The sequence below is a fragment of the Malaclemys terrapin genome, chromosome 5 (assembly GCF_027887155.1).
Source record: "Malaclemys terrapin pileata isolate rMalTer1 chromosome 5, rMalTer1.hap1, whole genome shotgun sequence".
NCBI classification, from domain to species: Eukaryota; Metazoa; Chordata; order Testudines; family Emydidae; genus Malaclemys; species Malaclemys terrapin.
Genome location: NC_071509.1, coordinates 143,283,624 through 143,296,880, shown reverse-complemented (window position 1 = coordinate 143,296,880; position 13,257 = coordinate 143,283,624). Strand labels below are relative to the sequence as shown.

The 13,257-nt window shown below is 47.4% G+C and overlaps 1 protein-coding gene across 1 annotated transcript in view; it reads right to left on the bottom strand.

Moving 5' to 3' along the window:
• The window catches only part of TNKS (tankyrase), a 313,482-nt gene that overhangs the window by 95,761 nt on the left and 204,464 nt on the right, over nucleotides 1–13,257 (bottom strand). The window contains exons 7-8 of the mRNA XM_054029743.1: nucleotides 1,043–1,109; nucleotides 403–589 (exon numbers count right to left, since the gene is read on the bottom strand). Coding sequence (XP_053885718.1) covers nucleotides 403–589; nucleotides 1,043–1,109 — 254 coding nt within the window. The remainder of the gene's footprint in view (nucleotides 1–402; nucleotides 590–1,042; nucleotides 1,110–13,257) is intronic.

Here is a 13,257-nt window from a genome sequence, read left to right as displayed (position 1 = left end):
AGGAGCAGAAAGAGGTGGGGCTGTGGGCATGGCCCCAGGCAGAAGGGGTGGGGTGGGGTGGGGAGGGCCCCTCCCCCCCCCCCCGCAGTTGCTCTGGCCCCAGGAAACCTTAATCTGCCTCTGGTTATAGGGATTACTACAGGGGTAACTAAGTGAAATTCCCTGGCCTGTGTTGTGCAGAAGGTCAGAGACGATCTAACAGTCCCTTCTGCCTTAAACTCTATGAATAAAGGCAGTTTCATGAAGGAGAACATGTATAGCTCTCTACAAGTTTAGAAGTGAGAAATGGAGACCTCTATATCCTGTTGTTTTGCATTTTCCCATTACTAACAAGGAACTGGGCTGAAAGGTGAGTCAGTTTATATTAATAATTATTTCACAGTTGATAATTTTTTCACATACAAGTCAGTCTCTCCCTTAGCTCAGGTGTTGGAGCCATATCGACAGCACTCTTGCCATGGCAGTTGACCAGTGTTGGATCTGCACCATGACTAAGCAACAAAGAGCAGACTTCTACACGATTCTTGGAAGCAGCTTCATGTAAGGGGGTAAACTGCCAGAGATCCATAGCATTAACACAGGCTCCATGCTAGGAGTGGGAAAGAAATGTTTATGTTAGTAAAAAAAAAAAAAACAACCATGACAAAGATCACAAAATTTTAATAACTTTAACACACGTTAAGTTATTTTCAAATGGAATGAAAAATTACTGATTTATCTTCATCTACCAAAATCTGAAATTTGCAATGAACTTAATTTTTAATGACACACCTTTGCTTCAAAAAAATTCTAGTTAATTAAATTCTAATGCTTGGCTGCAGAGATTATGCGGAAAAACACATACTTAATTCAGTGGTACAGGTGTATGTCTAAAGCCCCAAAGCCCCACACCACTGAAATAATTTATTATAGGTGTGAAAATCAGGATTTCTTTTTTAAACAGAAATAAGGCTACAGCCTTAACTATTGTATGAAGTAACCATCTCTCTCCATAATTTTGCAATATTGCAATGCGTACGTATTCTTCCATTTCTCCACTTACCTTAAGTAACAATTCTGTGACTTCAAAATGTCCATATGAACATGCATTATGAAGAGGTACAAGTCCGCTAGATTAAATAAAACAAAATAAAATTACATCTCTAGGAAGCATTTTCAAAGATTTTTGAACTATTTTCATGCTGTAAAATTAGCAGATTTCAAAATCAAATGGAATCTTAACCAAATACATTTACATTTATTTCCAAAATAATGCACTGGTTAAGAATAGCATTAAAAACATTTTTGAGTAATGTAACATAGGTGTTTAATCTACCATATATTACTGTTAAGAAATAGCACTCATTGCATTCAGAATGATCTTTCTTGCAGACAGAAAGGGAAAAAAAGCTACATTACATTTTAATCTTGGTGAAGGCAAGTACTCTGGTCTATGTACAACCACAGTTATTTCAAATGGTATGTTAAGGGAGAAGTCCCCATATAAGGTTATCTGGCTGCTAGGTATATTATGAAGATGTACAAATATTATAGGCAGCGGACTGATATAATTACTCCAGACTATGGGATGAGCTGACTGCTGCATTTTTCTGAAGTAAGTTATACACTTAAAAATATATACTTGTAGAAATTTCACACCTATTTGGGGGCTATTGGAATTTCTGTACAGTAACGTCACTGGAGTCTGCACTTGAAAATGAAAGTGGTAAAGCAAATGACATGGGTCTAATCATAAGCAAAGGTCATATATAATGAGAAATCCATAAATTTGAAAAGCAGGGCAAAAGTGACAAGCAATAAAACAAAATGAATTGTGTGTGCAGGTAAACCAAAATGGGACACTTTCTCATAACACAAGAACTTCTCATAACGCAAGAACTAGGGGTCACCAAATGAAATTAATAGGCAGCAAGTTTAAAACAAACAAAAGGAAGTACTTCTTCACACAACATACAGTCAACCTGTGAAACTCTTTGCAAGAAGATGTAGTGAAGCCAAGACTATAACAGGGTTCAAAAAAGAACTAGATATATTCATGGAGGATAGTTCCATCAACGACTATTAGCCAGGATGGGCAAGGATGGTGTCCCTAACCTCTGTTTTCCAGAAGCTGGTAATGGGAGACAGGGGATGGTCACTTGAGGATTACCTGTTCGGTTCATTTCCTCTGGGGCACCTGGCATTGGCCACTGTCGGAAGACAGGATACTGGGTTAGATGGATCATTGGGCTAGATGGACCTATGCATCCGAAGAAGTGAGGTTTTAACTCACGAAAGCTTATGCCCAAATAAATCTGTTAGTCTTTAAGGTGCCACCAGACTCCTTCTTGTTTTTGTAGATACAGACTAACACGGCTACCCCCTGATACCAAACGTTCATATGGCATTTGTGGCTCCATAGATATGGTTGAGTATTGTACTTAGAGCAGAAGATCAACCTGTTTGTTATTATGAAATATACCCTCTCCAAAATTACAGCACTTATTCTGAGTATCAAATAAATATTCTGAAAATTTACAAGTAAAATCATTCATTTAATTTGAATTAGGTTATTTAATAAATATAGCATCCACGGTCCCTACTTATCTTAGCAGAGGAACAATGCATACCCTTCAAACTTCCCAGGTAGTTAAAGATCACTAAACTCTTGAACATAAGCTACTTTTGAAGAAATGTTTTTAGAATTCTCAGTTATTTTCCATTGTTATTTTCTTATATTTGAAAGTTGAGAAATAGAGGCTGAAGAATATAAGTTTCCACATCAGAGAATTCCACAAAAAATTGCTATCTTTCAAAATATCTGCCATCTTCTAGTGTTCTCAGTAGGACTGAGACCAACAGGTGCCCTTAGTAAAGAGGACTACTGCCCATATTCACCTGCTCTTCTTCAGTGTCCCTATCTGTCTTTTGACTGCATATTTTCTCTCCTATCTTCCCTGGGGCAGCTTGACTTCATTCTAATTGGGACGCAATGGACGGGCATCTTAACTAGGAGCAGGGGCGGCTCCAGGCACCAGCGCAGCAAGCACATGCCTGGGACGGAAAGCCGCTGTGAGGGCGGCAGTCAGGCGGCCTTTGGCGGCGTGCCTGCGGGAGGTCTGCTGGTCCCGCGGTTTTGGCGGCAATTCGGCAGTGGGTATGCCGAAGCCACGGGACTGGCAGATCACCTGCAGAAACACCGCTGAATCCGCGTGACCGCGGACCGCCAGCAGGCATGCCGCCGAAGGCTGCCTGACTGCTGTGCTTGGGGCGGCAAAAAAAACAGTCTCGCCCCTGACTAGGAGAACCCTTCGCCTGAGTCCTCGCTGAGAACAATCGGAGACAGCATCCATTTTGACAAGTGTCCATAAAAATCTAATCTAGGTCCACAAACACTAAAATATGTCAATCATAATCACATAGTGCCATTAAAGGGCAAAGTTAACGTTGTTTGGGTGCCCTAACATATCTTAATGTGTTTAGATTACTTTAAATTTAAACTTGACTCGACTCTGAATTTCCTATGTTTATAATAGTTGTTTTTGGAATAAATGCAACATATCCCTGTAATGTATACTACGGTAAGTTACTGATACCAACTCTCAAGCCACCTAGTTTGTACCTAGAATACATTTTTCAAATAGATAATTCTAACTTCAGACCATTGTTCATAAGTCTGTTTATCCTGAAATTCTCTCTTGGTTGATTAGCGTTTGGAATGGTGTAACACTATTAAAAAAAAATGCTTACCACCACATGCATGTATACAGAATATTCACCTTAAACATTATTCATTTTGAAACTTTATATACAATGCTCCATAGTTAGTTTCATAACTTCTTTGACAGAAAATAGAAGCAAATATACAGATGAAAGTGCTACAAATCAATCTCCAAATGTTCCAATAAACTTAGAATTGTTTTAGAGAGACTTTGTATATGTCTACGCTGAGTTTTAAAACACATGGCAGCAAGTTTCAGAGACAAGGTCTATGGGCTTGCACTAGGGTGCTAAAAAAAGCAGCATCGAAGTTGAGGCTTGGGCTCTGAAGCCCAGGATGGACTACAGAGCCCAAGCTCCAGCCCGTGCTGCAATGTCTACTCTGCTGTTCTTAGCACTGTAGTGTGAGCCCGAGTCTGTAGATCCAAGATTTAAGACTTGCTGCCACAGGTTTTAAAATGTAGTATAAACATGCCCAAAGTAAACTGAGCTTTTCATTTAAGAGACCTGGGGGCTAAAGTTCTCATTTAACACTGGAGATAACATTAGATAATTAACAGAGAATTTCCCATGTTGACAGACAGATGGACAAGATGGCCTGACAGCTCCTTTTCTTTACTATAAATATAAAGTCTATAAATATAAAAGTACTTTGTTTGGGATCAAGAGTGACTTTTACTAAGTATATATACAGCACCTACAACAATAGGGTGCTGATCTTGACTACAAATAAAAAATCCCATCAGACCATCATTTAGAACCACTCTGGAAATAAATCTACAGATTCAACATACCAAGAGAACAAAAATCATGTGCCGCCCCCTCGCCCCCGCCATAGAATTTTATATAACTACCACATTTACCGTATAAGAACATAAGAATGGCCATACTGGATCAAAACAATGGCTCATCTAGCCGAATAGCCTGTCTCCTGACAGTGGCCAGTGTCAGATGGAATGAACAGAACAGGGTAATTATCAAGTGATACATCCTTGTCGTCCGGTTCTAGCTTCTAGCAGGCAGAGGTTTAGGGATACCTAGAGCATAGGGTTGCATCCCTGATCATCTTGGCTAATAGCCATTCATGGACCTACCCGCCATGAAATTACACAATTATTTTTTGAACTTTTTATATCATTGGCCTTCATAACACCCCTGGCAACGAGTTCCAAAGATTGACTGTGTGTTGTATGAAGCAGTACTTCCGTCTGTTTGTTTTAAATCTGTTGACTATTAATTTCATTGGGTGACCGCTAGTTCTTGTGCTGCATGAAGGTGTAAGTTAACACTTCCCTATTCATTTTCTCCACACCATTAGTGATATTACAGACTCACTCATCTTTTCTAAGCTGAAGAAGGCCCAGTTTTCTTAATCTCTCCTTATCCAGAAGCTTTTCCATACCCCCAATCATTTTTGTTGCCCTTCTCTGTACTTTTTCCAACTCTAATATATTTCATTTGAGAAGGAGTAATCAGAACTGCATGCAATGTTCATGGTGTGGGTGAACCATGGATTTATGGCGAGACAATATGATGTTTTCTTTTCTTATTTTCTATCCCTTTCCCTTTCCCAATGGTTCCTAACATTTTGCTAGCTTTTTTGACTGATGCTGCACATTGCACAGATGTTTTCAGAGAACTATCCAGAATGACTCCAAGATTTCTTTCTTCAGTGGTAACAGCTAATTTAGATCCCATCATATTGTGTGTATTGTGACAGACCCAGACCAGTGGGGTACAGGAGTCTGGTAGAGGGAAAATATACTGGTCACTAGATGAGTAGCTTTCTGTTCCCTGAGAGACCAGAGAAGGGGCTGCACTTGAGTAATCAGGAACCTGCTAGAACCAGTTAAGGTAGGCAGGCTAATTAGGACACCTGGAGCCAATTAAGAAGAAGCTGCTAGAATCAATTAAGGCAGCTAATCAGGGCACCTGGGTTTTAAAAGGAGCTCACTTCAGTTTGTAGTGCAAGAGTGTGAGGAGCTGGGAGCAAGAGGCGCAAGGAGCTGGGAGTGAGAGGGTGTGCTGCTGGAGGACTGAGGAGCACAAGTGTTATCAGACACCAGGAGGAAGGTCCTGTGGTGAGAATAAGGAAGGTGTTTGGAGGATGCCATGGGGAAGTAGCCCAGGGAGTTGTAGCTGTCATGCAGCTGTTACAGGAGGCACTATAGACAGCTGCAGTCCACAGGGCCCTGGGCTGGAACCCGGTGTAGAGGGCAGGCCTGGGTTCCCCCCAAACCTCCCAATTGACCTGGACTGTGGGTTCTTCCAGAGGGGAAGGTCTCTGGGCTGTTCCCCAACCCACATGGTGAATCTCTGAGGCAAGAAAATCCGCCAATAAGTGCAGGACCCACCAAGATAGAGGAGGAACTTTGTCACACTGGTGTCAGGTGTGGGATCTTGGGGTGCACAGCGCGGTGGAAGAAGGAGGGTGATTAAAAAAAAAAAAAAAAGGGAAGGGTTTATTTTTTTTTCACCACAATGGATGACGTAGTGCGGGCACTGACACAAGCTACGGCGGCCCAGCAGGAGGCTACCCGTGTCCAGGCAGCTGCCCAACAGGAGGCAGTGCGGCTGCAGCAAGAGACTAATCACCTGCTGATGGACCAGGCTGCTCAAGACCGAGCTATGTTGTGGGAACTGGTAAACCAGGTAAAGTCCCTTACAGAGCTGAATCACGGCCATGATGGGACGGGGCTCATACGGGCTAGCCATTGGCTGCAGAAAATGACACGGGAGGATGATGGAGAGGCATACCTTCTGTCCTTTGAGAGGACAGCCCTACGGGAGGCCTGGCCTCGAGATCAGTGGTCTGGCATCCTTGCCCCATTCCTGTGTGGGGAGGCCCAGAAGGCCTACCATGATCTCCCTGAAGAGGCTGTGGCAGACTACCCCCAGCTGAAAGCAGAGATCCTGGCCAGATCTGGGGTAATGACAGCAGTGTGGGCCCAGCAGTATGACGGTTGGATGTACCAGGAAGACAAAACCCCGCGGTCCCAATTGTATGACCTCATCCATCTCGCACGAAAGTGGTTGCAAACAGAGTCCCGGAGTCCGGAAGAGATACTAGCAGTTCTGGTCATCGACCGATACATGAGGGGACTACCACCAGACCTTCGTGCCTGGGTAAACCAGAACGAATCCTCCACCTATGACGAGGTTGTCGCCCTGGTAGAGAGGCGAAGGACAGCGAGGGAGCTGACCTGACCAGTTAAGGAAGATGCACCCTGGATTAAACTAGCAGCACCAAGCCCTAAAGTTCGGGTGATTGGGCCACCAGGAGGGCCCAGGTGGAAAAAGAGAGAGGCTGAAGGCCCATCAGAGGCCACAAAGAGTCAGAGCACTGAGGGAGAAGAGGATCGTGATGTTAGACTGCCCAAACCAAGAGACCGGGGAACGCCTAGGGCTCCATACAGATGTTATGCCTGCGGGGAGTGGGGACACGTAGCTGCACAGTGTCCCAATGCTGAGGAGCCTATGCAGTGTAACCTGGGGAACTGGGCAGATCCATGCTCCCTAATCCACCTTGTGGGGGTCTCACTAACCCCACGTATGTATACCAGAACAGTGAAACTAAATGGGGTAGGGACCACGGCACTGGTTGATTTGGGGAGTGCTATCATGCTTATCTCAGGGAAGCTCGTGAAGCATAATCAGCTGCTACAGGCTAAACGTACGGGGATAACATGTGTCCATGGGACAGTTAGCTACTACCCCACCATCCCAATAAAAATCGAGATCCAAGGGAACACTACTGAGGTAGCAGCAGGTGTAGTCCCTAAACTCCCATACCCGGTGCTGATAGGGAGGGACTTCCCAGGGTTTGGAAACTTACTCCCAGTAGGGGACTGGAGAAAGATGGGGACCCAAAAATTGGTGAGGCATCCACAGCAGATGGTCAACCCCCACTCTTTTCTGAAATATCCCCAGATTTGTTCTCTACTCCCAGACAGGGTAGAAAGACAAAAAGGGAAAGAAGAGCAGCTAACACCTTGGGAACCTGAATACTGACCCAAAGCCAGAGGGTCACTCTTGTAGGTAGGCAGACCCGCGCAGCTGAAAAGGAGGCCACGCAGGAGGGAGAAGCACCTGAGTCTGACCCCCACCCTAATGCTTCTGAACCAGTAGAGGCAACAGAGACTGGGCCCCTAGACCTTGGGCAGATTAGCCCCGGCAGAGGAAATTTTGGACGGGACCAGGCAGAAGATCCAAGGTATGACAACATTAGGAAGGAGGTGACTGAAATAGATGGGGTCCCCGTGGAAGGGAAAACCCAGGGACCAGGACCCTACTTCATAATGAAGAAGGATCTCTTATACCGGGTTGCACCAATACAGGGGCAGAAGGTACAGCAGATCCTAGTACCTCAAAAACACCAGAACGCTGTATTAAGTCTTGCTCAGTCATCTTTTTGGGGGGCATTTGGGGGTAGAGAAGACCCTGGCACGAGTCCTACGACAGCTCTTCTGGCCCGGAATACAAGAAGAAGTGCGGAGGTACTGTGCCTCCTGCCCGGAGTGTCAGCTACACAGTCCCCGTCCCCACTTGAGGGCACCTTTAGTACCCCTTCCCATCATAGAGGTCCCCTTTGAGTGAATAGCCATCGACCTAGTGGGACCCCTGGAGAAGACAGCTCGGGGACACCAATATATACTTGTTGTTTTGGACTATGCTACTCGCTACCCAGAAGCCGTCCCCCTGCGGAACACGGCCTCTAAAACTATAGCCAAAGAGCTGGTGGGGATCTTTGCCCAAATGGGGCTACCGAAGGAGATATTAACCGACCAAGGAACCCCATTTATGTCGAAGCTAATGAAGGACCTCTGTACGCTGCTCCATATACATACCTTGAGAACTTCGGTCTACCATCCGCAGACTGATGGGTTGGTAGAAAGGTTTAACCGAACCCTCAAGGCTACGCTAAGGAAGGTGGTAAGTCGGGACGGGAAGGATTGGGACACCCTACTACCCTACCTTAGGTTCGCTATCCGGGAAGTACCTCAGGCCTCAACTGGGTTTTCCCCCTTCGAGTTATTATATGGGCGTCACCCCCGTGGCATACTAGATATCGCCAAAGAGATCTGGGAGGAGGAACCCAATGAGGGGAGAAATATAATAGAGCATGTAATGCAGATGCGAGACCGGATAGCCCGGGTTACCCCTATTGTACGGGAACATTTGGAGAAGGCACAGGAGGCCCAGCAAACCCATTACAATCGCCAGGCAAAAGTGCAACAGTTCCAACCAGGGGATCGGGTTATGGTGTTGGTTCCCACGGCAGAAAGCAAGCTTCTGGCCCAATGGCAGGGGCCCTATGAGGTGGTTGAACCTGTGGGGGAAGTAACCTACAAGGTGTGGCAGCCAGGATGCAGAAAACAAGAACAGATTTATCACGTTAACCTTCTGAAACTCTGGCATGCACAAGAGGCATACACAACGGTCCAAAAAGACCTAACCCAGGAAAACAAGCCTTCCAAACAGGTGAGAGTGTCTCCTGATTTAACACCAGACCAGAAGAATGAGGTGTCTCAGATGATCTTCCGGAACCAAGATGTGTTCTCGACAAAACCGGGTTGAACAACCGAGACATATCACCACATTGTCACGAACCCTGGGGCCAGAGTAACAATGAGGCCCTATCGGGTGCCAGCGGCAAAAAGGGAGGAAATAAAAGCAGAAGTAAAAAAAATGCTGGAGTTGGGGATCATCGAAGAATCCCACAGTCAGTGGTCCAGCCCAATCGTGCTGGTGCCCAAACCTGATGGCACCACAAGATTTTGCAATGACTTCCGGCGACTAAATGAAGTATCCCTGTTCGACGCATACCCCATACTTCGCATAGATGAGCTAGCGGAAGACGCAAAGGAAAAGACTGCGTTCTCTACACCAAAGGGTCTTTTTCAATATACTGTCCTCCCTTTTGGATTACATGCGGCCTCAGCTACCTTCCAGTGCCTCATGGACAAGCTATTACGCCCGAATAACAGTTATGCTGCTGCCTACTTGGACGATGTGGTCATTCATACCCCAGATTGGGAAACCCACCTGGAGAAGATGGAGGCAGTCCTCGATACCTTCAGGCGAGCTGGCCTTACAGCAAACCTTGCCAAGTGCGCTGTAGGGTTTACAGAGGCCAAATATCTTGGCTACATTGTAGGTAAAGGTTTGGTAAAACCCCAAGTGAACAAGTTAGAGGCCATCCAAAATTGGCCCCGACCAAGTCGCAAGAAACAAGTCCGGGCGTTCCTAGGTGTGGTGGGGTATTACCGACGATTTATCCCCCACTTTGCCACAAGGGCAAGCCCCCTGACAGACCTAGTGAAAGCCCGTGGACCTGATCTGGTGAGATGGTCTGACGCAGCAGAGGAAGCATTCACAGACCTACGGACTGCCCTCTGCAGTAACCCCGTACTGATAGCCCCTGATTTCACCAAGGAGTTTATCCTGCAGACAGATGCATCGGAAGTAGGGTTGGGGGCCATTCTATCACAGATGGTCAGGGAGGAGGAAAAGACGGTTACTCACCGTTGTAACTGTTTTTCTTCGAGATGTGTTGCTCATATCCATTCCAATTAGGTGTGCGCGCGCCGCGTGCACGATCGTCGGAGAATTTTCTACCCTAGCAACACCGGCGGGTCGGCTGTGGAGCCCCCTAGAGTGGCGCCTTCATGGCGCTGAATATATACCCCAGCCGACCCTGCGCCCCCTCAGTTCCTTCTTGCCGGCTACTCCGACAGTGGGGACGGGGGGCGGGTTTGGAATGGATATGAGCAACACATCTCGAAGAACAACAGTTACAACGGTGAGTAACCGTCTTTTCTTCTTCGAGTGCTTGCTCATATCGATTCCAATTAGGTGACTCCCAAGCCCAACTTAGGTGGTGGGGTCAGAGTGAGACATTGCTGTGTGCAAAACTGCTGATCCAAATGCAGCATCATCCCTGGACTGCTGCACTAGTGCATAGTGAGCTGTAAATGTGTGGACTGATGACCAAACTGCAGCTCTACAAATGTCCTGGATTGGAACTTGAGCCAGGAAAGCAGTCGAGGAAGCTTGGGCCCTCGTGGAATGAGCGGTGAGGTGTGGTGTCGAGACACCTGCCAGGTCATAGCAAGTCCGGATGCAAGACGTGATCCAGGAGGATAGGCGTTGTGAGGAGACCGGTAAGCCTTTCATTCGGACGGCCACCGCAACAAAGAGTTGCGTCGTCTTTCTAAAGTGTCTTGTGCGGTCAATATAGAAAGCCAGGGCCCTGCGTACGTCCAGAGAATGCAAACGTTGATCCTGGCGAGTAGCATGTGGTTTAGGATGAAAGACCGGGAGAAATATATCCTGATTGATGTGAAACGGAGAAACCACCTTAGGAAGAAAGGCAGGATGTGGACGAAGCTGCACTTTATCCTTATGGAAAACTGTGTAAGGGGGCTCGGATGTAAGCGCCCTGAGTTCAGAAACGCGCCTTGCTGAGGTGATGGCTACGAGGAAGGCTGTCTTCCAGGATAGGTACAAAAGTGAACAGGTGGCCAGTGGCTCGAATGGAGGACCTGTGAGCTTGGAGAGAACCAGGTTGAGATCCCACGTCGGAACAGGTTGACGCTGTTGTGGGTACATCCGGTCCAAGCCCTTGAGGAACCTAACGACCATCGGGTTAGAGAATACCGAGGACGCGAGTTCCCCTGGGTGAAAAGCTGATATGGCGGCCAGGTGAACTCTAATTGAAGATATCGCCAAACCTTGCTGTTTTAGGGAGAGGAGATATTCCAATATGAGAGGAATAGGTGCCTGCAATGGGGGCATGGCTCGTTGTTCGCACCAACAGGAGAACCGCTTCCACTTGGCCAAGTACGTGGTCCGTGTTGAAGGCTTCCTACTGCTCAGCAGAATCTGTTGGACAGAGTGCGAGCATTGTTGCTCTGCCTGGGTGAACCATGGAGCAACCACGCCGTGAGGTGGAGCGATTGCAGGTCGGGGTGACGCAGTCGGCCGTGGTCCTGAGAGATGAGATCTGGACATAATGGGAGCGGGATCGGTGTCTGAACCGAGAGCTCTAACAGTGTGGTGTACCAGTGTTGTCTCGGCCACGCTGGAGCGACCAGAATTACTTGTGCCTGGTCTCTGCGTAATTTGAGCAGCACCCTGTGGACCAGAGGAAATGGAGGGAAGGCATAAAACAGGTGGTCTTTCCAAGGGAGGAGAAACGCATCCGAGAGAGAGCCCGGACCTCGTCCTTGTAGGGAACAGAACACGTGGCACTTTCTGTTGGCTCGAGATGCAAACAGGTCTACCTGGGGAAACCCCCACTTCTGGAAAACGGAATATATGATGTCCGGACGGATAGACCACTCGTGCGTCTGAAAGGACCTGCTGAGTCGGTCCGCTAAAGTGTTCTGGACTCCAGGGAGGAACGATGCCGTGAGATGGATTGAGTGGGCGATGCAGAAGTCCCATAGGCGAATCGCCTCTTGGCATAGAGTCGACGAACGTGCTCCTCCTTGCCTGTTGATGTAAAACATGGCCGTGGTGTTGTCGATGAGAACTAACACACAGCGGCCATGTAGGAGATTGAGAAATGCCTGGCACGCCAGGCGCACCCCCATCAGTTCCCGAACATTGATGTGCAGGGCTAGCTGGGGTGCAGTCCACAGGCCCTGGGTATGGTGTTCGTTGAGATGGGCACCCCAACCCAGCGATGATGCGTCTGTGACCAGGTGCAGAGAGGGTTGTGGTGCGTGAAATGGCATCCCCTCGCAAACCACATTGTGATCTAGCCACCAGGTGAGGGAGGTCAGGACCGAGTTCGGGACCGTGACCACCATGTTCAGGCTGTCCCGATGTGGGCGGTATACCGATGACACCCAGGTCTGGAGTGGGCGAAGCCGAAGTCTGGCATGCCTGGTTACGTACGTGCAAGAAGCCATGTGACCCAGCAGGGCAAGGCATGACCTCACCGTGGTAGTTGGGAAGGCCCTGAGCCCTTGAATGAGGCACGTGATGGTATGAAAGCGATTGTCTGGTAGGACAGCTTGTGCGCGTCCGGAGTCCAGGACTGCGCCGATAAATTCTATTCTCTGGGTAGGCTCTAGAGTGGATTTATCCCTGTTGAGTAGGATGCCCAACTCGTTGAATGTGTGCACTATTATGTGGACGTGAGCTCGAACTTGCTCTTTGGTGCGACCGCGTACCAACCAGTCGTCTAGGTACGGGAACACCTGTATCCCTTGTCGACGAAGGTACGCTGCCACAACAGCCATACATTTCGTAAACACCCTTGGGGCCGAGGATAGGCCGAAGGGAAGGACTGCAAACTGATAGTGCACCTTGCTTACCACGAATCGCAGGAAGCGTCTGTGAGGTGGGTAAATCGCAATATGAAAGTATGCGTCTTTCATGTCGAGGGCGGCGAACCAGTCTCCAGGATCGAGGGAAGGAATAATGGTCCCTAAAGAGACCATGCGGAACTTCAACTTTACTATAAAGTTGTTGAGTCCGCGCAAGTCTAAGATGGGTCTCAGACCCCCTTTGGACTTGGGGATCAGAAAGTAACGGGAATAAAATCCC